Source organism: Thalia democratica, chromosome 5 (assembly GCF_965202585.1).
Source record: "Thalia democratica chromosome 5, ktThaDemo2.hap1.1, whole genome shotgun sequence".
NCBI classification, from domain to species: domain Eukaryota; kingdom Metazoa; phylum Chordata; class Thaliacea; order Salpida; family Salpidae; genus Thalia; species Thalia democratica.
The window spans coordinates 62322604-62346124 of NC_139169.1; the positions used below are offsets into that span (position 1 = coordinate 62322604).

Sequence of the window (23521 nt, forward strand, 5' to 3'; positions counted from 1 at the left end):
ACCTGTTGACCTTTTTTTTTAAGGAAAATCAATAAGAACTAGTTTTTTAAATAAGGAAGAAGTACTAGATAAATTTTTCTAAAACACTATAATTTTAATGTACAACTAACTACAAACTATGCCTTGTATATATTTTTTTTTACTTTTTCTGAAGCGAAAACTTATGATCAAGTTTGATAAAAAACACAAAAATATTGCACAAGTTGTAAAATTGTGTACAAAGTTGAAAACGTATTGTTATATGCTAATATAATTATTCACATATTTGGTTCAAAATTTATACTACAGTAGTTAAATGCAAGTTTGAATTTTTATGCATATTATCTCTTAACTGAAATAATTATTTTTTTACTGTTTAGTTTTTGTTAGTAGCTATTAATATTAAACTAGAGATTTTTAGGATACCTGTTTTCTATCAAGTTCAAACTTTAAAAATATTTTGCTATTTATAAAATTTATATTTACACTCAACTAAAAAAAATTAAAATATACTGAACTAATCAGCTATAACAACTGTACCCATTTGAACTTTACAATCTCTACAAAAACAGTCTTGATAAAATAATTTTGAAGTTACTTAATATCAGAATAAAAAGTGTTTTTTATTTTCTAAAAGATAAGAATATCAAAGTGCGAAATGTACGTTTGATTATTTTATTTTCTTAAAAAAAAAGATTGAACGCAGTTAAGCAAAAACAATTTTTAAATATCGATCTTTAAGCAAGAATTTGATAAAACGATTTTTTTCTAATGGTTATGTGGTGCTTATTTATACAACTAGAAGTAACTACAATGGAAAAACAATTTCAGCATTTTCATAATTTCTACTCTAAACCATAACATTTAAAAAAAAATTTCTTTCTTACTTTCATTAAAATTAAATTAAAATTTATATTAAAAAACTGAAAACAGTACTACCTACATTTATTCTCTTTATTTTACCTAAATCCGATAATTTTATTCAGGAAAATTTAAAAACACATCATTAAAAACTTTTAGACCCTAAAAGTAAAAACAAGGAGAAGTAGACTACAAAGTTGTTTATGCGTTAGATGTTATTCATACAATCATTGTTTTTTAAACATAATTTTTAAATATATACTTTAAGGCTTAAAAATTGTTAATTTAATCCTTACGTATATACTAAAGACCTTTTTGTTTTGTTTATGTATCAAATTTAGTAATCGATTAGTAAAGGTTTAAAGCTTTTTTTATGATACTACTTTTTATAAAAATATTTTTCTGTTCTTCTCTATAAAGAATTCATACTGAATTATGGAGTATTAGCATTATTAAAGTTTATACTAGGCCTATTTATTGTTACAAGTTATATAAAATTATAAAAAAAACTATTAGAAATTTAATTATCTTTTTAGAAAAAATATAGTGTCTATGTCTTAATAGTAACACTAATAAAAAAGGTTTTCTAAGTTCATGTTCAATTTAGACTCCGAAAGTTTAAAAAGAAGTTAGATAAAACTTAATTTTAACGTATTAATCAAAAAAAATTGAATTTATTTAAATCTAACTAAATCAAAATATAAGTTTTACTAACGTTCAAAACAAAAAATAAGCAGATAAATTAAACTCATGGAACATTTGAACTTAATAAGCAAATTTAAATAAGTGATTATTAGAACACCAAAATAAAGCAAATTACTAACAACTTGCTGTTGCCAATTAAGAAAGTTTAAAGTAAGTTTGTCAAAATTAAAAAAAAAAAAAAAGTTTAAAATAAGTATCGATTTAACTTATAAAATGATAAATTAAACAACATTTTTAAGATGATATGTTTTTAAATCTTAAAGCTAAATATTTAATGACAAAATTTAACTAGGTCTTTTTTTAATCTAACGTACAACAAATAATAGGTTGAACTAAATTAATATTGTCTTTAAAGTTGAAATCATTTTTGTTTTAAAGATAAGGTAAGCAAAACTAAAAATCAAAAAAATAAAAAGTTAGTAAGGTTTTAATTCAAAAATAAAATGTTTATAAGAAAATACAAAAACTGAAATAAACTAAACAACAAACGATTTATACCAACGAACTCAAAAAAATATGTTTTTCTAAGTTTTTTATTTGCGAATTTCAATAAAAGCACTTAGAAAATATAACTTTATCAACTTGTTGATTTTCTAAGCTTTTCTTAAAGTTAAACTAGGTTAAATTTTCTTATATAAGATTAAGTCTCAAAGTAATGAAAACATATACCCTTACTATGACAATGTTTAAAGTTTGCTTATGAATACTTAATAAAATTCTTTTTTCTTACGAAATTTAAGAAATATCTTTTAAATCAATATTTTAACTGAAAACAAAACTATATGAAAAAAATACATTTTATAGAAAACTATTGTTTAAGCTAATTCAGCAAGAATTTTTATAATTTTAACATATGATAAAACAACATTGCTTATTCTGTTCTACTTTGCCTGAAGCAATCGATTTTGGTAAGGAGAATTTAAAAGCACATTGCCGAAAAAATTTCCACAGTCAATTTAACAAAAAGGAGAAGTAATCTACAAAATTTAAAATGGATTAGTTTATTTCTATTTTTGTATTAAAAAAATATTTGTAACTAAAACTGACGTTTTAAAAGTATTTTTTATACATGAAGTTGATAATTTATTGCAAACTTATTTATACCAATTATGATTTAAGTGTTGAGTAGAATATCTTTAGCATAATCACCAAAATGTTTTTCATTGTCGCTTGTTAAATTAATTAGAAATTAATTTTTTTGTAGCAACTATAAAATGAGTTTTTTTAGTTTTTGTAAGTTAAGCCATTTTGTACAAAGTGAATCATTATAATATTTTAAATGTACTTTTTTTTTAGTATATTATTAATAAGAATTACTTTCACTTGTTATGAAGTTTAACTGTGTTTTTATTTGTTCTTTAGAACATTTGATTTTTGTTTTCCACAAAGCTATGGACTTAGGCAACTTTTATATGCCAAAAGAACTTAATACATACTAGAAATTGAACTAGAACTGTAGAAACATTTTTGTAAAGAAAAAACTCATTATCAATTGAAAAGCTAGCAGACTTAATGTTTAAAAACTTAAAACTTTTGATGTGATTTCTTTCTAAATGAAAAATATGTGAAAGTCATTAAAAAAAAATTAACTTCGAAAATAATAAATTAAATTACTTGACTTTAAAAAATTTTGAAGTTTGTGTCTTAAGCTAGCCTGCTAGAATATATTCAACACAGTTTAGATATATTACACGAACATTTTCTGAGAAATTTTGTGCTTATAACTAAAAAAAGAACCTTTTTTTTCATTGAGTAAACTACTTTAATTAACGTTGAAAACAATCTTTATAGTTTTAACTCATAACAGAAAATATTTGCTTAGACTTAATGTTATTGTGTATATTAAAAAGAATCATTAAAAAAAAAATTTAAAAGCAAAAAATAAAAATATTTTTTTTATATAATTGTATACAAAGTTGGAAACAAAAATTGTATTCAATTAACAGATCTTTTAGATTAAAAACTTTTAAAGTAAGTGTTAGGGTCTTAGTTATTTTCATGTATACTTTTAGAAACTCAAAATATAACTTATAACTTTTAAATTTATTATTATTATGTATTAATATTAGAATATAGATGAAAAAAAAATCAATTTTATTACTTCATAATACAACCTTTAAAAAATATCCCTGAATTTTTAAATATAGGAAAGTATATATTATTCCTTTAGCAAAAATTATTTTTGAATTTTCAATTTACTAAAATTTGGGCTAAAGGTTAAAGTGTTCATCTCATTTCATGCACTATTATTATGATAAATAGTACCATGCACTTAACCTTATGCTTACACAAAGAGAAGTTCCAACTTTCTTTTTACTATGAGACTCGTAGAACTGATTTTTTTTACTCTGAATACTTTTTATCCCAAAGTGAATACAAATTTCACTTTCGTTTACGAATTAAAAATATGCTTACATGAATGAAAATGTTTCAGAAAACACTGTACAATGTTTCAAGTATTTAGATTAATTTGTTAGAATAACAAAAATTCAATAATAGAAATTAAGCAATCGTACTTGTAAACTGTTAGAAAAAGTATTCAGGAAAGCGTAACACGTATAAAGAATGAGAAAATTTTTTAAATAGTGTTGCATTTTTTTCAACATTCACAATCTTTAGAAACAACTAAAGTTTTCTTTATGTCCAAAAACCACACTTTTTTTGACATAAAAATGCTTAAAAATGGTTAAAACAAACCATATCATAAATAATTGTCGTAAGTAAAAGTGTATATAGATGACTAAAAATATTTCTTTTAAATTATTTGCTTTTTAAATGACTAAAGTTTACAAAAAGACACATCCTTTGTTTTTATTATACACAACAACTATCTAATATTTTGCTAAGCACAAAATAAAAATTTTAAACTTTTAAAACTACAACAAAGCTTAATATTATAAAATATACTAAAAATTATTTTCTATAGAAAAAAGTATCAACGTTTAAAAACATTATAAACTAAAAATTAGTTAAAATATTCTGATGCTAAACTATTAGATAAAATAAAATTTAGAACTTTATTGTTTTTTACAATATTAAAACTAAACTTATTTGCTACTAAAGTACTATCAGATTAGATGCGACCGAAACGGCACTTAAATTTTTTATTTTCTTCAATAAAATTTCAGGAAACATTTATATTTTCCATAATTATTGGAATTATCATTATAGTTCCAGTAATACTTAAAGAAGCATATTGTAAAGTTTAAAATCGAACTTTATGCTTTACTTTGTATATAAAAATATGATGTATAATATTTTAAATAAAAAGACTTTGTGTGACGTTGCTAAAAATTTATGATAAATCTTATTAAACTAATAATGAATTAATCTTTTTAGTACAATAATGAACAATTTTCAAAAAAAAGATGAATATTTTTATTTGATATTTAGCACATACAGTGCACCACCTACAGTTTAAAGTGTTAAGAAAAATATAAAAAGTTTCGCAATTTTTTTTTAATAAGTTTAAAAACGTTTAAATTGTAAAATATATTTACTTTTTTTTTTAATTAATTTCTCCTAATACTCAAGAGAAGATCTAACTTTCTTTTTGATAACGCGTTTTGTAGAATCGATATTAATTTTTTTTATGAGACAGAATATTTTTTATCTTAAACAAACACAAACGTTACTTAAAGTGATGTTAACTAAAAACTTAAGTATTAAAAAGGAATACACACAATAATACCAGCTTGAGGTTTATTTATAAGCATAACAACAGTTTAACTAAGAAATTATTCAATCGACTTGTAAACCTGTTAATAATGTTTAATTAAAAACGTAACACCGTTATATATAATGAAAATATTTCGTAAAAAAAGGTTTTTGTTTTTAAATTTTATTAATGATATATTAAGATAAACATTGTAAAATTTAAATCGAATAGGTTTGTTTGTTGTAGTACAAACAAATTATGCTTATATTTTTAATAAATAGACTTTAATTCATATTTTTTTAAGTTAAGAACAACCCTTTTAATCAAACAATTAATATTATATTTTTAGTACCAAAGTGAACAATTTTCATTATAATTAGTTTTTGTAAATTATATTATAAATTGAAACTTAGCATACGGTGCACTACCTACAGCTTAAACTACAGTTAAACGGTAGGTATCAGAAAAACAAAATTTTACAAATAAACTACAAAATATTTAAGTTTGGAAAATATCTTTTTAAAGTGTTTGAATTTATATCATGTTTTTATATGATAAAAATTAATAAGTAGTTGTTTTCCAGACCGTTTTCAATACACTTTTTCTGCTAACGAGCCGAAGTTTTTGGACATGCTTAGGGCAGGGTTCAGCAGTCATTTAGTAGCCTAAACTTCAATATAAAACTTTTAGTTTAAGTTAAAACGCCTCCTTTTGAAATCTCCCTTCAATTACACATATGAAATAAGTTTTAATTTGCATGTATAATCCCAGTACAATTATTGTGAGGTTGAAAATTTTTAGAGGCCGCATTTTACTTTTCAAGGGCGGCAGCTTTACCTATTTTTGGACTAAGTGTTGGTCTGTATCAGGCATATTGCTATTTCTATAACTTGAACTGTTATTTTGAATGTTTTGAAAACGCAACTTTATAAAAACTATTCATAATGCAGAGCTTTCCATATTTTTGTAGTATAATAATTTTTAATATTCAAAATCAATCTATTGACAATGGAAAACTAAGTACTTAAAACAAAAACAAATATAGTAGTTTTACTATAATTAACTTTTTTCTTTTCATATTAGTTTTATTTTCTAAGCTTTTAAGATAACAAAACATATTTTTTTTAATTTATAGATTTATGACTAACTTATAGACAATCATCTTTAGCTTGTAATAAAACTATTTATAATAAGTTTTATAATTTTTTCTTAGTTTTCGCACTATATTTAAAAAAAAAATTAAAATAGGATTTTTTTTTTAGTTTAATTTTTTTTAAATGTACTTTTTTATTATAGATTTAATTAGATTTTTTTTAAATGTTGTTTTGACTAACCAAGGAGACTCTAGTTAAAGACTAAAACTAATAAAAAAACAATAATGCCCTCTTTCTTAAAAAGTATTAGGTTTAAATAAAACCAAAGACACTCTCTACTAATGTTAATTTATTAAAGCATGCTCAGAAAAAATAGTATAAATTTAATTGTATTTTAGAAATACGCAACGATGCAAGGACTAAAAAAATAAAATATCCCACTTTTTCTAAAGGCTTTGACACGGAAACAATAAACCAAAACAGAAAAATTATTAATCTATTTTTACATTTAGCTATCAAATTATGTAAAAAAAAACTTTATAAAAAGAAAGCAAAAACCATGTCGAGTTTTGAAATTTTAATTTGTAAAATGACTCGAATTACCCCTTATTTTATATTGATTGTCGTAATTTAGTCTTACTAAAAGTAACCTTTTGTGTCTGTGGTAGAAATTCATAATAAATTTTAACTGCTACTTGTATAAAATTTAATGAAACTTATTTTTGTTATTTTTGGGTTTTTTGTGTGTACATTTAATAAAAGTACTAACACAAATAAAGTTTTTATTACAAATTATTTTTTTTTTTAAAAAACTTGCTTAAAGCTCTTCAAAAATTATGACTTTTTGGTTAGTTATTTAAGTTGCATAATAAAGTTGATAATAAAGAAGTCAAAATAGTATACAGTTTATTTGCTTTAGCACACAAAGCGTTGTTTCTTATAAACAAAGCTATTACTCTTCATAAGTAAGCAGAAAAATTTATTCAGTAAAAAAATAAAAATTTTAAAAACCAAGTTTTGAAAAAAATCTCTATGATAACTTTGCATTAAGTGTACAAAGTGACAGGTATTAAAAAGTATACACTTAATTCGAAATTTGAGTACAATTTTTCAATTTTGTTTATGTCCGTTTATTAGATTCATTCTTGTAAATCTGTCAATACTCGTTGTTGATTGAACAAAATTTCTTCGTTTCCTTGTTGACAAAATAAAGTATCTAAAGTTTATATACCAAGTAACAAAAATTTCGAACTTTGAGTTATTTAAAGAACAATTTTTAGTTTACTAAACAAATTATTCAAAAAATAAAATGTTTTAGTTACTATACAACGACTTTTTTGTATCTAAAGTATAAAAAGTCTATAAAATTTATTTTATTGTATTCATAATTTGTATAAAATATATTTAAAATTTTTTGGTAAGAATAAATTTATATGTAAGAAAGAATAATAAAAAGGTGTTTATATTTTGTTATTTTAACGACTTTAAATAAGCTTAGTTTGATTTTAACAATTTTTAAAAGACTGTGCTTCATAAAAAAACTCTCATACTAATTTGTTATGAACTTAAAAAATAAATGTATAGTTAGCTTTTAAACACACAAAGTCAACATACCTGGCGTAGATTGGGTAGTAATTTGTCGATTTGGATTATAAGGTACATATATAACTCGTTGCTCTACTGACTTTCGTGACTTAGATTATAAAAAAGCTAAGTTATATTAAAATCAACCAAAAAACTATATTAATAAATACGTTTTTATAAAAATTAAACATAAACTTTATAAAAAAATTCTGATTTTTTTTTCTTTAACTTTCAAGCAGTTAAAATTAAATTATCTGTATAGCTTAAATACTATTTAACAAATGAAAAAAATTAAAGAATAATAATTAAGCACTTACACAAAATCACTAGTTAAAGTACAAATTAACTTCATTAGTATTTCTTAAACATTGTTGCTTCAAAAACTGTGTTTTAGTTTTTTAACTTTAAATTTCATACTGTAAAAACTTAATTAAAATAAAATATAGTCATAAAAACGAAGTTTAATATTTTTTTTCAGTAAAACAAAGTTTTAAAAGCTGTTTTATACTTAGAGCTAACTTTTAAAATTTTAATATTAAAATAAAAGAATCAAATCAAATGGTTACACTATTAAAGCACTGTGTTTAAACCTATCAGCTTATCGAAAAGTTTCTAAGTTAGTAGTCAGTACAACTATTATACCTCAATAATGTAAAGTTACTAGTGTAAAAATAATACTTCTGTTAAATAAATTGATAATAAAGTTAGATTACCTGTCCACAGCAGAATTTACACAGGCAGCAGCTATAAGCAGAAGAAATTATCATCAATACGAAATTGATACCAGTCGTGCATAATATTGCTATTTGTAGTCGAAATATAACCGGTGTCTCAAAATTATACTAAATATTTTTTATTATTAAAAATTATAAGTACAATATTATAAAACAAAGCAAAGAAACTAAAACAGTGTTTTAGGATTGTAGTAGTTTAAAGTCTACTTTAGCAAGTTTTAGTGATGAGCGGTAATCAAAAATGTTATTGCCGACCTTTTTATCTATACTTATACAAAATTATTTTTATTCAAAATTAAACTATAATTTGACTACTAACCCATTTCCATCTATCAGTCAAAAGTGATTGAAGAACGATTAATACAAAAGACATACAAGCTCCTGCTATGCTAAATCCCATTAATAATCCATTCTGAAAACATATGTTTTTATTCGTCAAATACAAATGATCATAAATAATAGAAAATACTTGTTATATATCAATTTTGCTTAAGTAAAAAAAAACGATATATTTTTGTGTTTTTTTTTTCTTGTTTTTTTATAATATACGCATAAACAAAACAAAGAAAATAATTTACAGATTCTGGAAACTACCCTATGTTGTGATGATAACTTTGATCCAGCAATAATTCCGAAAACTCCAGTTAGGAAAGGCTTAAAAAATTAGTTCAATTTATAATAAAGTTGTATTTATTTAATAGACTTACGCATAACCACTATATAGTTAAGAAATCAGAATTTTTTATTATAAAAATGTATTTCATTAAATATGGTGAAGTGAAGATTAAAGCTGCAATATAAAAAGACAAATTATTTATTTAAAAACTATAATTTATTTAAATTTTCCATAAAAATTTGAATTATTATTTTATAATTTCTTAAAACTTTTAACTTTCAAAACGTAACTGTCTTCTAAAAAACTTATATTGTTAAATTAATGATGCAAAAAATTACTTTCAAACAAACTCACAATAACAGAGCACCAAATACCAACTCCCAAAGAAATATTATGATAGCATCGAATTACAAATTTATAGTAATCATGATCGCTTAAACTGTAACTTTTATTATCAGGTACTTTTCTGCAAACTTTAATGGCGACTTCGGCAATGCTCATAAAAAACACAACAGCAGAAAGAATTATTGTTGATATCTGAATTTGTTTTGTATTAAACTTAAAAGACTAAAAAATGACTACATAAAAGGAATTTTAAACATAATTACTTTTTTACTTACCCCAAGTCTGCGTACAGTACTTTTAAAATACATGGTGTTTTTATTAACTGAAGAAAATTCCTCTTTTTCAGTCTTATTTAAAGGCATGTGTACTTTTGTGCTTGGTAAAATTTCTTGAGTAGATTCACTGAGATGATTTTCCATTTTTGCCACTTTATAGTGAAAATCAACGCTAAATTTTTACAAATATTCACCATTAGACAGCTTTTTAAAAACAGTTTATGATGCGTTTTATACAGAGTTAAACATTATTTTCTTTTAAATATAGTTTATTTAATATAATTGATTAATAAAATTAACATAAACACGTAAAACTTTTGTTACATTTTTAGTTTTAATCGTGTTTTTCTTTTGTTGATTAGTTGTATAAACTTAATCTGTTAACACTGGTAGTTTATTTTTTATTAATTAGATTTGATTTACTAAGTTAATATATTGTTCAACGTTTTGATAACAATTTATGTATCATGGCAATTGTATACACACTGATGAAAATGTAAAACTTTTCGTGTTATAAAAAACAAAATTCTCTTTTATCAATAGAAAAAAATGCAGACAATACTATGCTGAGCAACTAGAATAACTGTTTTGAAAATATGCTATATAAGAAAAAATATCTTGGAGCAAGTTTTTCAACAAGAAAAATTAAAAGTTTTTATAAGAACAAGAAAGCTTCGAAACTAATAAGTTAAAATATAAACAGGCATTATTATATTTTTTTACTAATATTTAGTTAATCAGATAGTTTAAGCAATTAATATTTTTTTCTTTTGTTTTAAATACTTTTAAACTACATAAATATAAAACCTAACGTATTTTACTCTTATTAAAGCAGGATACTCAATCAATCCTTATTGTTTAAATGTAAAACAATATAAATTGATTTATATTTAACTTATTAGTTTCGAAGTTTTCTTATTCTTATAAAAGCTTTTAATTTTTCTTGATGAGAAATTTCCTCCGAAATATTTTTCTTATATAGCATATTTTCAGAACAGTTCTTCTAGTTGCTCAAAATAGTATAAAAACATACTTGGAAAATTAATTCCTAAAATTGAAATTTAAAGTTGAGAACAAGTTAGAAACAAAGTTAAATGTTTATTGTTAATGTTTTTGTAAATTTTTTTTCAGCTAAACACATTTTATGTATGCATTAAGTTGTTATAGTTTTTACATCCTCGTAAAGATATACTTTTTTTTTTTTACTTGTCTTGTACTTGTATGTATTAAAATAAAATATAGATGCGTAAAATCTTGAATTTTTTCTGAAACTAAATAGTCATCAATAGGTTTTTCTTGTCTGCAGAGTATAAACATAACTAAGATTGCAATAATCGATTTTATAACATAAAATTTAATACCTGAACTATGTCTTTACTAAACTTTATGCTTACCAGAAAACTTTTGTACTCAATTTGTTGACTCTTCTTGTAATAAAACAAGACAATGAACTTTCACCTACTTCTTACGTAAAAGAGAAATCCTATCTCTCTTGGTCATGAAATTCCTAAAATCAATACTTAATACTTCAAACTGAAAATATTTATTATTTCACATTTTTACATACTTCATACAAACTTTCGTTTACACATTATACATAAAAACTACTTACCTATAAAGTTTTTTATATATAAAAGTATTTTAAAAAATGTTTTCTTAATTAAAATTACTAAGAAAAACATAAAAGTTTATTTAAGTTTTTTTTTCGTATTCAAAAAAACTAAAATTTTATTTTAAAAGATACATTAAGTTATTTGTAATGTACCCTAACATTCTAGTAAAACAAAAAAATGAAGTTAAATATTATCTGAAGCAAAAGTGTTATGTATGTATAAAAAGTATACTGGTAAGTGTAGTACTTTTTTTTTGTCAGAACTTAAAAAAATTTACTTGTGAATTTTTTTACTGATTTCGGTATGTATCTGCAAACTCTTTGCAATAAATGACTGTTTTGTGTTTTTCACCTAACATTTAACTATAAAAAAACAACTGTAAAGATATTCAAACTATTTTGTTAACAAAAACAAAAGTATTTACAAGTTAAACGAAATAAAACTTGTTAAAACGCTTTTTTAGTCAAGTGCTAACACTTAATTACTTAGTAAAATAAACTTGAATACTTAAGTTTTTGTACAAAATACCAAAACTAAACTAACAGGTGTAAGTTTAATGTTTGTAAAATATATAAAACTAAAATTTTAGTCAATTAAACGATAACTTGCCAGTCACAAACTGGATTGTTTTCTTTAAAAATAATCTTTTTACGTGAGATGCCACCTTAAGTTTGAAATATTGTAGTATAGTCTGACAGTTTTAATACTTCAACCTAAAAAACTATATTAAAACAGTATCAAAATTAAAGTAAGTCTTTTGAATGGTCTAAACTCCTGATGATTTATTTGTGTTTTATATCAACAAATAATATTCAGCAAAGTTTTAATTTACTGACACAATAACAAAATTTATTATGAATCAAGAATATATATTTAACAAAAAAAAGGAAATCTAACTTTTTTTTTTATAAATAATTTGTTTTAATATCATATTTCTAATGAATTGAAACTTTAAAAAATCCCTTTTAAACCGTTACATTGAAAAATACTATGAAAAAAATCAACAAATAAAAAATTTAAAACAAACTAGACTAAATGTTGTAGAGGAATTTAGAAACTTAGAAAATAAATGCTTTAGTATAATTATAAAATAAGTATTTATAAAGTTTACTTGCATATACCGTAAAGTTAAATAACAGTTTACGAAAAGTATGTGTTATAAATTGTATAACTTAAAACACTGAAGCATAAAAGTTAGATTTTAGTGCAAAGGCAAAATATACTTTACTCATTACATTTGAAATAGTTTTTTTAGTTTCCGTTTTGTAGTAACTTTGACTTTAGAAAACTACACGGTAAAAAATTGTGTATAGTTTAGTTTAGAATTTTCAATGCTCATTTTAAGTTTACTGACGATAACACAAATTATAATAAGATAAAGTAATAAAATAAACTAGTTACACTTTAAATGTATCCTATAAATAAAAAAAATCATCAACAGTTTTAATGTTGTTTTTTTAATATTTAGTTAATATTGTAGTGCGTGTATGTCGTTTTCACTTTAATACCCTTAAAACTATAAAAGACAAAAATCTGCTTGTAAGTGGGTTATACAGTCCACAACTAAACTATTTTTTCATACTTTACTTCAACAAAATTTAAAAAACATACAATTAATCTAAGTTTTGATTGAACAACTTAATTTTATATCTCACTTTCAATTTGTTTTACAGTTTATCTTTCCCTATAAACTTAAGCAGTATACTAAGCTTGCAAAAAACATGTGAAAGCTAGCAAACAAAAAGTATACAGAAAAAATATTACTAAAAAAATTTACACAAGTAATACTATTAAAGTTACTTTAAATATAAAAAAGTCATCGCTTAATCGTTTTGATTTAATATTTTGACTTTTTTTTTACTTTAGCTAAAATGGTTATTTCAATTGTTTTAATCTATACTTGCAACATAAAAAATTAACTTTATGTTTTTAATAATAAAATTAGTTTTACTTAACGAAAACTTATTAAACTAATTAACGAAAACTATTTAAATATCGTAATATAAGCAAAAATTCATTTTTAATTAAAAAAGAAAAGTTTTAGTGCTTTATATTTTATTTGAAACAAATTAAAGTTTGCTTAGTAAAAATTAAGATTTGCCTGTGTTTTATTTATTGTCAAGTGGCTCAGAAGACAGTATAAAACTTTTTAGTATTTTTATTTAAATCGTAGAAACTATTCATTTTTTAAAGTACTTTTGAAATTTTATCAAATTATTATTGACTGCTGTATAGATAAATACCGATCATTCAACAAAAAATTTTTTTTCACTAAACTGTATATTAAAATCAAATATATTTTGACAAAATAAGTGCTTATATTTCATAAAAAATTCATACAAGTTGAAGCTACGAGCTGCGTAAATGAGAGCCGGAGGAAAGAAAGTATTGATTGAATACTGCCTCAGTAGAATTTCAAATTTTCTCTCAAGCTAGTAATAGGTCATAGTAAAATGTATAGTATTGTTTTAAACTGCTTCAATACATTGAGTAAAGCAGTGTGTCAACTTTATAGGTAGTCGATGTTTAGAATATGTTTTATTTTAGATTAGTAAATTTATGATTGATTTTTGTCTTTTTTTGTACTTTGACAGACAAAGTATTGACTAAATTTTAACGTACCAATATATAAATGTAAATGTAGCAGCATCATCGTTAAAATATATAACTTGACAAAACATTATTCAAAACAAGCATCTACTTTTTATCATTAAAGTATATTAGATGAATTACTACAAAAAATTATCAACTATATCAATTGAGCAAAAAAAAAATGTTTATTGTAAAAACCGTTTTTTGTAGTAGAAACAAGTTATTAAAAGTCTCTTTTTCTTTATAAAATATTAATAAAAATGTAATAATATTATTAGTATGTAAATTACACACAAAATATATGAAACTAGTAACATTTTCAAACAAAGTCAACCAGTACACTCTTAAAAAATCGTTCCACTTTTGTTTCTCTATATAATCTCAAAATTCAGCTATAGTTATAGTTATAGAAAAAAAATACTCTTCATTCAAAAAAGAAATTTATTAAACAACCGGTTTACATTTTTTTATCGTTATGTGGCTCAAAGCTAAAGAAAAAATTATATACTAATTTAATGTATACAAGTTATTCATTTTCTAACAAATATTTGTTGTATTATTTACTGCTGTAAAAATATTTTGGCCTGTCGTTCAGAAATAACTGAATATTTTCTATTACAACTAAATATATTTTGACAAAAACCAGTAGGACTTTTTATGGGTACCATTTTATGAGCACTATTATGTGATATAACTTGTTTTTTAATTACGAAATTACACAAAAAATATACAAACACACGTAACGCTGAATAGTAAATTGAACAGTTTTAATATTTTCTTTTTCTTTTCTAATGCTACATTGAACTATTTTTGTCAACTGCAGTTTTTGTTAAATTTAGAAAATAAACTTTTAGCTGAGTTTGTCTATTTTTATTATTGACCATACAGTTAAGAGTAAATTATGGTAACATACTTAACTGCAGATTCTAAAAAATCACGATTCATTTTAGAATTTTTTTTTGTTGATTTCTTTATAATTTTCAAGTAATATTTATACCAATAACTAAAAGTTGCTTATTTTTGAATGCTTGTAATAATATCTGTAACTAGGATTAGTTAATTCTATTTATTTTTGCTACAAAAAAAGTGTATGTTTTAAGCTTGTATACCTGTTTGTACTTCTTTTCTGTTTGACAAATTTTAAAAATGAATTTTTTGTTTTTATATTTAAAAGTTTAAGTTTGAAAAGTATAATAATAAATTTTTCTGCCAAAAACTGTTTTTTTTTCTTAATATATTTAGTTTGTTTTATATACTAAGAAAATTTTATATTATTTTTTATGATAAAGCATGAATCTTATATCTTTAGGTATATATAACGAAAATTTCTTTTAAGTGTAGTGTAGGTGAATAAATAACATAATTTGAAATAATACACTAAAAAATACAAAGTAGTGTTTTATTTATTTGTTTATTTGAAAAAATTGTAGGAGGTATATAGTTTTGTAATAACTATAATTGAAAAATTTTATAGTTTTTCTTAAGCTTTCAAACAACAGCAAATACAAATTTTAGTAAAAAAAAAGTTTTAGAAACCTTATGGCTGGTTTTAGTATAAACAATATAAGCATAATAAACTGCTTACAACAACTTAAAAGTTTACTAAGTTTTTGTTTTTAAACACAATGCGAATAACCTCTTTAAATTTAGTTTAAAACTAAATTATTCAAATATTCCTTATTTCAGTTTACCTAAACAAATATATGCCTTTAATCTATTTATTAAACGGTCAAATATGTTTTAACATGAAAATCATAATATAGATACATTAAATTGTACTTCTTTAAAAGAAACTCAAAAACAAAGTGTATTTCTTATAAACCGAGACGCTATATCTTGTATGTTTACAAAAATAAAGCTCCATAAACTAGCAGTAGAAAATGAAAATTAGAAAAGAAATAGAAAATTTGTAAAATTGTTCAAATTACTATTCAGCATGACGTATTTTTGTAATCGTTTTGAGTATTTTTTTAAATACAAAATAATGACGTCACGTCAAATTAAGGAAAGATTTGATTGCAGCAATTCTACCCAAAAAATATTGCCCATAAAATAGTACTTATAAAAAGTCCTACCCGATAAAAACATGTGCCTTTAATTCGTAAAAATTCCGTACGAGCTACGGAAATGAGAGAGGGAGGAAAGAAAGTACTGCCTCAGTAGTATGGTGTTGTTAGAATTTCAAGTTCTCTCTCAAGTTTGTAGTAGGTCACATAAGAATGTATAGCATTGTTTTAAAGAGCTTCATTAAGTATAGTGACAACATAATAGTTAGTGGATATTTAGTTCATGTTTCACTTTACACTTACACATTTGAGGTTGATTTCTTAGGTTTGTTAAAATTTTTATAGACAAAGTTTTGATTAGTCTTATAACATATAAGCAATAGATAATATATAAACCATGATTATTTATAAAAACAATTTAAAATTAGAATTTTTTAACATCAAAGTATATATAAGCATATAAGTAGAAGAATTAATTTAGTAAAGTAATAAACTAATTAAAACAAGCAAAATGAATAAAAAATTTGTGGTAAAAACTGTTAATTTAGTAAAAACAAAGTTTTAAAATTCTTTTTGTTTAGTTCATTTAGTTTTGTAAAAATGTAATCTAACTAATAGTATATAAAATAAAAACAAAATGTATGAGACTAGTAATACTTTCAGTTAACCTGTATACTTCTAAAGAACCTTTTTTAATTTTGTTTTTCATTGAGATCTCTAAATTTATAAATAATTCAATGGCAAAATGCTTGTTGCAATGTAAATAAGATTAAAATCAAGTAGAAAAAAATTAAAGAACAGCTTGTCATCATAATACATCTTACAAAGTATCATTTTTAATCATATCTTTCACTTAAGAACGTATGTGTTTCTATTACACTATCTTCAAGTTTTAAAAGAATAAATAAATTATTAATAAACAGCAAAACTTGTTGTTTAGTTTCAAGTTTATCGGAGTTTAATCTGATTACTTTATACTAAGTTGTTTTCCAAATGTACTTTCATATTTAATTATGTGGGTTTAAAAGCACAGTCAATAAGCGAGTTTAATCAAGCAAAAAACTGTTTTAATTAAAGCTTACTGTTCTACTATAATATTTTTTGATTTAAGTGTAACATAATCGTTTAGGTTTTTACAAAAACACCAGTCGTTTTTTTTTTTAATAATCAGTTGATAAAGTTTTTCTGTATCAAAAATATTACTTTTTTATTTAGGAAAAGTATTTTAGAAATAAAATTTTAATTTTAGTTTAATAGGCTGAAAAAGAGATTATTTATTGTTACTGTTAGTATTTTTTAGTTAAGTTTTTACTAGTGCAGTAACTTTTCCATAAATAAGCATTCGAATGCATTCCAAACACTTAAACAGTACGCTTCATTAACTTTGAACTTGTAAACTATTTCCTAGAAAAAGCTCTGTACTAACTACACTTTTTTACTTTTATAATTTTACAGATTGATAGCTTTGATGCTTAAAAGCTTCATTTCTATCATTTTTGCAAAAGTTAGATTTAACTTTTAAAAAAATGTTGTTCATAAAATTTAAATAATAATGAAGCCTTCTACAAATAATTAAAATGCTTTCTAGGTAAAATTGTATGAATAAAACGTCAATTTGATGTTTTAGGATACATTAGTTAACAAAGTATGATTGATAGTTTTAACAATATTTTTAAGCGTCGAGTTAGTATTTTCTTATTTCAAGCAAATAAAGCTGGTAGTAATATACTTTAATAGCTAATTTTACAATAAGCACTTATTTACTATTTATTAGCAGCATTTTCTGACTTGTAATGTATATAATATTTTTCATTAGTTTATTTTATTGAGATTACTAAACTGACGAATTGAATCTTACTGAGAGTAACATTAAAGATAGTTTATTTTTGCTTGGTTTTTGCAAAAAAATGCGTGATGTACATTTTTTTTTCTTTTGCTTAAATACATAGTAATGAAATACAAAATAATTTAAATTTTAATGATTTTGCCACCTTTAAAACATTAACTCTCTATGTCTACACGTTAAAACCTACATTTAATAATTGCAACCTAAAATAATGATTATATAAATAGAAAATTATACATTTTCATTTTTTTACACGTTTTTAAATACTTTGCTGAGGAATTTTGTAAATTTAAATTCTAATTCTCCTTACCAAAAGAAGTTACTGTAGGCAAAGTAGAGCAAAGAAAATTTTAAGCAACTACTTTAAATAAAACTGTTATGCTTATGTTGCAATTTTTTTTTTAATTGGAAGTTAATTACAAAATATCAAAGTTTAATCTATATATAAAAATCTAGATATAAAAAAAAACTAAGTTTTTTAGTCATTTGACATCTAACTGACATTTTTTATGTTTTATTAGTAGAAGTTAAAGTCGGTGTGCTTTATTCGAGCTTAGTGTTTTTCATTTTAGCTAAAACTTCTAAAACAATAATTTTTAATAAATAATTATCTATTACATACATTTTTTCAAGCATATGTTTTTAGGAACAACACGTATACAAATATAAACTTAATAATTAACTTTTTTTGTTGAAATGTTATTTTAATGATAACTGACTGTTGGTTACTAAACTGAATAGCTTTTTTGTTTAATTAAAGATAACGAAAATGCAAACTCAAGTAATTCAATCTACTCAACAAAGCTTACCAACAACCCAACTTCAAATACCTACGAATCAAAGCGAAGAAGCAGAAAATAAAATTACAAAGTCTAGAAAAAAAACAATCTTAAACCTTGGGGTAAGTAGTAAAAATAAGAGTGTTTTGTAAAAATTTTTAAATATTGTTTTTTAGATTTGACGAAATTAGTCTGATTATTTTAAAGAAAACTAAAACAGCTTCCTCTGTTGTTGTGTTTATTAAGAATATGTTATCATGATGAGTTTATTTGTGTAATTAAGAGGAAATAAATAACTGTAACTTAACTAACTCTAAGCTGTATATATTCGCATCTTTTTACTTATAAATAAAGATAAAAGTCTAAAATTAAATTAATTACAGAAAATAACTATACTTCTTTCTACCGTCGTTTTTATCTTGAGCATTGTAGAATTCCTCATCAAAGCGTGCAGAAAAAACAAGCATGTGGAATACGACTGGTTCAGCTATAATACCAGTTATTACTACACTACCGAGTGTTTAACTACTTCTTGGGGTGTCGGTATTTGGTGTTCTGTACTTGTAAGTTTATAATAATTTGAATTTTCATAATAATTTGAAAAAAAAATTATATACTGTTTATTTTATGGTCCTTGTTTTTTAACAATATTTTTTAAGTCTTTGATTATTTATCAAACAACAAAAAAGCTTGGTCTATGGACATGGTGGACAAAATTACTTTTTGCTTACTCGTCCAAATTCCACGTATGCAGTTTAATGTCCTGTCCAGGACTTTTAATCAACAGTATGTATAATTGTAAGAGCATACTTTCTTATTTAACATAACAGTTTTTGTAATAAGCAGTATAAACCAATGGAACACTTATAAATTCTAGTCCAAAATATTATTTGGTACAAAGATGATATAATATACGCAAACCAATAAGTTTAATTTCGGTTTATAAAATATTACAAAAAGGATCACTTGTATGAAAAATTAATATCTTAATCAATACTTAGCCGTAGTTTTAATTACCTTTAACATTAGCAGTTTTAGAAAAACTTTGTAATACCTTTGTAGAGATTTGTTCCTAAAATATACATTTTATTTAGTTTTTTTTTTCTTTTTCTAGGTTCTGTATTATGTGATCAATTACAATTTTTTAGCTACATTTACCGCTTTGTATTCAAATGTATAACATTAAATAAATGTTTGATAAACATACTTATTGAATTAGTAAAAAACTTATTTTAGTCATTAAAACTATTTAAGCCTAACTTGAAGTTGTTTTCAAACGGTTTTTTTACAAATAATATTCATAATATTATAGTTTGTTTTAATTATTTATTATTTTTTTCAATAAATAACCTGTAAATCTATCTTTAAGCCTTTCATTGCTGGAATATTAGGGGTGAAAGCCGGTTCAAAATCTTCATCTCAAAAAAAGGTGAGCAGTGAGAAAATTTTAAATCTTTTACCTTTTCAGTTTACTCACACATAAAAAAGTAACAAACTTTACATGAAATCAGTAAAACAAAAGTTTTGATTTAAGTTTAGCTACAGTAGCAGTATCTTCAAGAAAATAATATTTTGTGTTTTATGTATAAAAAGAAATATAATGTTATAGAACGGGTTATTAATGGGATTTAGCATCGCAGGAGCTTTCATGTCGTTTGTTTTAATTGTTATTCAATCTTTTCTAACCCAATCATGGATTTATGTTAGTAGTTTAACTTTTTAAATTATATAACTTTTCGTTTAAAGTTCAAAGTAATTTTTTATAAGTAAAGTGTGAGTTATGTTTGTTTTTAACGTTTTTAAACTTTAAACTTGTTAAATTTTTTAAAACAATTTAACAATTTTTTTAACAGTTAAAGTTTTTATACTGACCTTATAGATTTTGTAGTATAAAACTTATAGTTTATTGTTTTTTAAAGTATCCGAACTAAACGTTTCTTTAGTATAAATGCAGGTCATAGTAAAAAAAAATATTTTGTTAGTTAAGCAGGGTAAAATAATTTCATATGTTAAAGTACTTTTAAAGTTAAAGTATAAGATACACAATATAGTAAACTTAAGTATTAAAGTTCTATTAAATAAAACCGTTTATAATACTTTCTGCTCAGATTTTTGGGAGGTATTAATGTAAATTATACATACAAACAAAAATAAAATATAACATTTCCTTATTAAAAATAGGCTGACTATTTAAACAAAATACTTTTAAGTAAATTAAGTTTTGACCTGTATTATTATTCTAAAAATGATTTTTTTTCTGAAATATATTTTTGATGTAATCAAATAGTGTGAAAACTTTAAAGCTTAGTATTATGAGCTATCTTCTAGTTCTTGAATATATCTTGAACAAAGTGTTTTGAATAATTTAAAATAGTAACTGTTTATTAGTATTTTATACATAAAAAATCGGTAAACAATTGTATATACTAGTTTTAAGCGCTTGGTATATATACAAATTTTCGGCTTAAAATCAACTAATACTAAGTTTAACAGTTTTTTTTGTACTCGATTTTCTTTACAAAAGTGTTATTTTTTAGTATTAATTTCTTTATTTGTAGTTGTCTCTATTTTTCAGATAAAACATTATATTAAGAATAAATATATAAAAACCCTTGTTTAACAATGTTTTATTATATTAAAAAGAATTCTAAAAATTTATTATTATTTTTGAAAACTTTTTAGTACACTTATGAAACGCCTGGAAAATATGGACTGCAAATAGCAATATTGTGCTTTGCTGGTATTAATTTTATTTTATTAGTAACTTCTTCTGCTTATAGTTGCTGCCTCTGTAATTCCTGCTGTGAACAGGTAGTTAAACTTTTGTTTTAATTTTTAGCAACAATACTTGATAATACTATCTTTTTGTTTTTACTTAAATACTGTATACTAACTTTCAAAACTGTAAAAGCAAATAATACTTACTGCAATTATTATTTTTTCTTTAATACTTATTGTAAATACGAGCGTTAACTTAGCTCGATTAGCATTTTTTACAATTTTTAAAAATGTCCAAACTTTTGATCCGATTATTTCTCTTATTTTTAAAGCTAACCAAGATTTTTTTTGTTTTATTTAAGAGAATGCTCCTTTGCCTTTAATTTGAAAAATAAATCTATTGGATTGAGGTTTGACTTTTTGAGTGTGTCCCCTTAGAAAAAAGTTTATTTTTGACTATTTTAATCCAACCTGTGTTTTATACAGAAAATAATTTTTTTTATTCTCTCTTTGCCGTGTTTTCAAAGTCGGTGGTTTTATTTTCGAAATTCCTAATTGATTAATAATATATAAAAATATGCCCGATTGTAAATTTCAAAGACCTCAGTTTTCCCATGGTCACTAAAGCAAAAAAATCGTTTTTTGTTAATTTTTTCTATTACCCTTAATTATGACTATTTTAAATGGTCCACTTGACCATCACGTTGAAAAAATATTGCAAAAAACGCTAATCGAGCAAAGTTAACGATCGTATTGTAAATTGTAAACTTCATTTAATGTGAACAACAAAAACAGCCAAGTAATACGGTTGAGGAGCGAGTTGTATACACATATGCGCCTTGTAACCCGAATCAGCCCGTTCCAAACCATCCTTTACAAGGTATGTATACTTTTTGTGTTTATATTCAGACTAAACTTGTATTAAAAAAAATTTTTTTTTAATATTTATAGATTTTTAGTTATCGACGAACATCGTGACAAAATTAAAATTTAAAATGTAGAGAAAAATGCAAAAAAAAATATTTTAGTCTGACATTTGAATTAAACCCTTTGAAAAAGTCTATAAACTGTATTAGATCTTAGCACAATCGTAAAACAAATTACATTTGATTACAAGGTAATACTTTTAACAAAGTTATAAATAATTAGAAAATAAAAAGCATAACATCAGTATAAATACTTTTATTTACTTAAAGAACAATATGTGCTAAATACTTTTTCAGAAGGTTGACTTTTTCACAGAGAAATATTTAAATAAACTTAACATTACAGGTAATTTGAATTGTCCTCAAGAAAACCAAACACTTCTTTTTAACCAACAACAACAACAACAACAACAACAACAACAACAACAAGTAATGGCAAGTTTTCAACCAAACCAACAAGTGATGACAAATTTCCACCCAAACCAGCAATTAATGACAAATATACAACAAACTCCTACTGCACCTCCCATAACTTACACAACTCAACCGAACATTCCACCACCTCAATATGATCAAGTGGTTTTAAAAGAAGCGATGTAACTTTTTGGACATTTTAATCCGTTTTGTTTTAGACCGATAAAAAATGTTTTTTTTTTGATGTAGCCTTACATACAAATTTTTGATAACAGCTTGAATTATAAAATTAAAAGTATTTTAAGAAATTTAAAGTAAAAGTTTAATTGTAGTTAATTAAAAAAAATATATAAAAGATGTAGTAGTTAAATTAACTTTAGAAAGGTTTTTGTTAAAGTTATTATAAAAAAATGTATTAACTAATAATTTTTGTACTGGTTATATAAAAAAACACATAAAAAAAAATTTTAAATTGTTTATTTTCAATTGTTGTTAAAAAAAAACGAAACTTGATTTGTTAACAATTTCAAATTTTTAAGAATGTCACTTAAACAAAATTGTGTATTTTTTCTGATAAACAACTCTTTTTTTCAATACACAACCTATTTAGTTAAATAATGTGTACCATTTTAGGTTGACCGAATCATGAAATATAAAATTTAACGTAAGAAATAATAAGCTTTTAGTTTTTTTCATTTAGAATAAATTTTCTTTTCTTCTTATTTGGTTTTAGAAGAGTACGTCTTGACAACTTTTACTAGCTAGAAACTTAATAT

The 23521-nt window shown here is 22.9% G+C and overlaps 2 protein-coding genes across 3 annotated transcripts; one reads left to right on the top strand and one right to left on the bottom strand.

Moving 5' to 3' along the window:
- Positions 1–7373: 7373 nt before the first annotated feature.
- Positions 7374–9018, bottom strand: LOC145837198 (uncharacterized). The gene is made up of 4 exons (XM_082944970.1): positions 8935–9018; positions 8595–8723; positions 7912–7990; positions 7374–7513 (listed from the first exon to the last, which is right to left on the bottom strand). The coding sequence occupies exons 1-4, from the start codon at positions 9013–9015 to the stop codon at positions 7437–7439; spliced, it is 366 nt and encodes a 121-aa protein (XP_082801096.1). The 5' UTR covers positions 9016–9018; the 3' UTR covers positions 7374–7436.
- Positions 9019–16273: 7255 nt separating this feature from the next.
- On the top strand, positions 16274–23379 carry LOC145836105 (uncharacterized). Of its 2 annotated transcripts, XM_082943912.1 has the most exons (8): positions 16274–16387; positions 18669–18809; positions 19071–19250; positions 20057–20116; positions 20297–20389; positions 21370–21498; positions 22201–22285; positions 22678–23379. In XM_082943912.1, exons 2-8 carry the CDS (start codon positions 18678–18680, stop codon positions 22929–22931), a joined length of 933 nt encoding a protein of 310 aa, XP_082800038.1. In that variant the 5' UTR covers positions 16274–16387; positions 18669–18677; the 3' UTR covers positions 22932–23379. The 2 variants fall into 2 exon arrangements, with proteins under 2 accessions (XP_082800038.1, XP_082800037.1); XM_082943911.1 differs by lacking the exon at positions 16274–16387 and having other exon boundaries at positions 18654–18809.
- Positions 23380–23521: the final 142 nt, after the last annotated feature.

Coding starts and splice junctions, on each gene's coding strand:
- LOC145836105 (XM_082943912.1), top strand. CDS start 18,678: ATGCAAACTCAAGTAATTCAATCTACTCAACAAAGCTTACCAACAACC. Junction 18,810..19,070: donor AAACAATCTTAAACCTTGGG/GTAAGTAGTAAA, acceptor AATTAATTACAG/AAAATAACTATACTTCTTTC. Junction 22,286..22,677: donor TCCAAACCATCCTTTACAAG/GTATGTATACTT, acceptor TTAACATTACAG/GTAATTTGAATTGTCCTCAA.
- LOC145837198 (XM_082944970.1), bottom strand. CDS start 9,015: ATGGGATTTAGCATAGCAGGAGCTTGTATGTCTTTTGTATTAATCGTT. Junction 8,724..8,934: donor TGACTGATAGATGGAAATGG/GTTAGTAGTCAA, acceptor AAAAATATTTAG/TATAATTTTGAGACACCGGT. Junction 7,991..8,594: donor GTAAATTCTGCTGTGGACAG/GTAATCTAACTT, acceptor TTATAATCTAAG/TCACGAAAGTCAGTAGAGCA.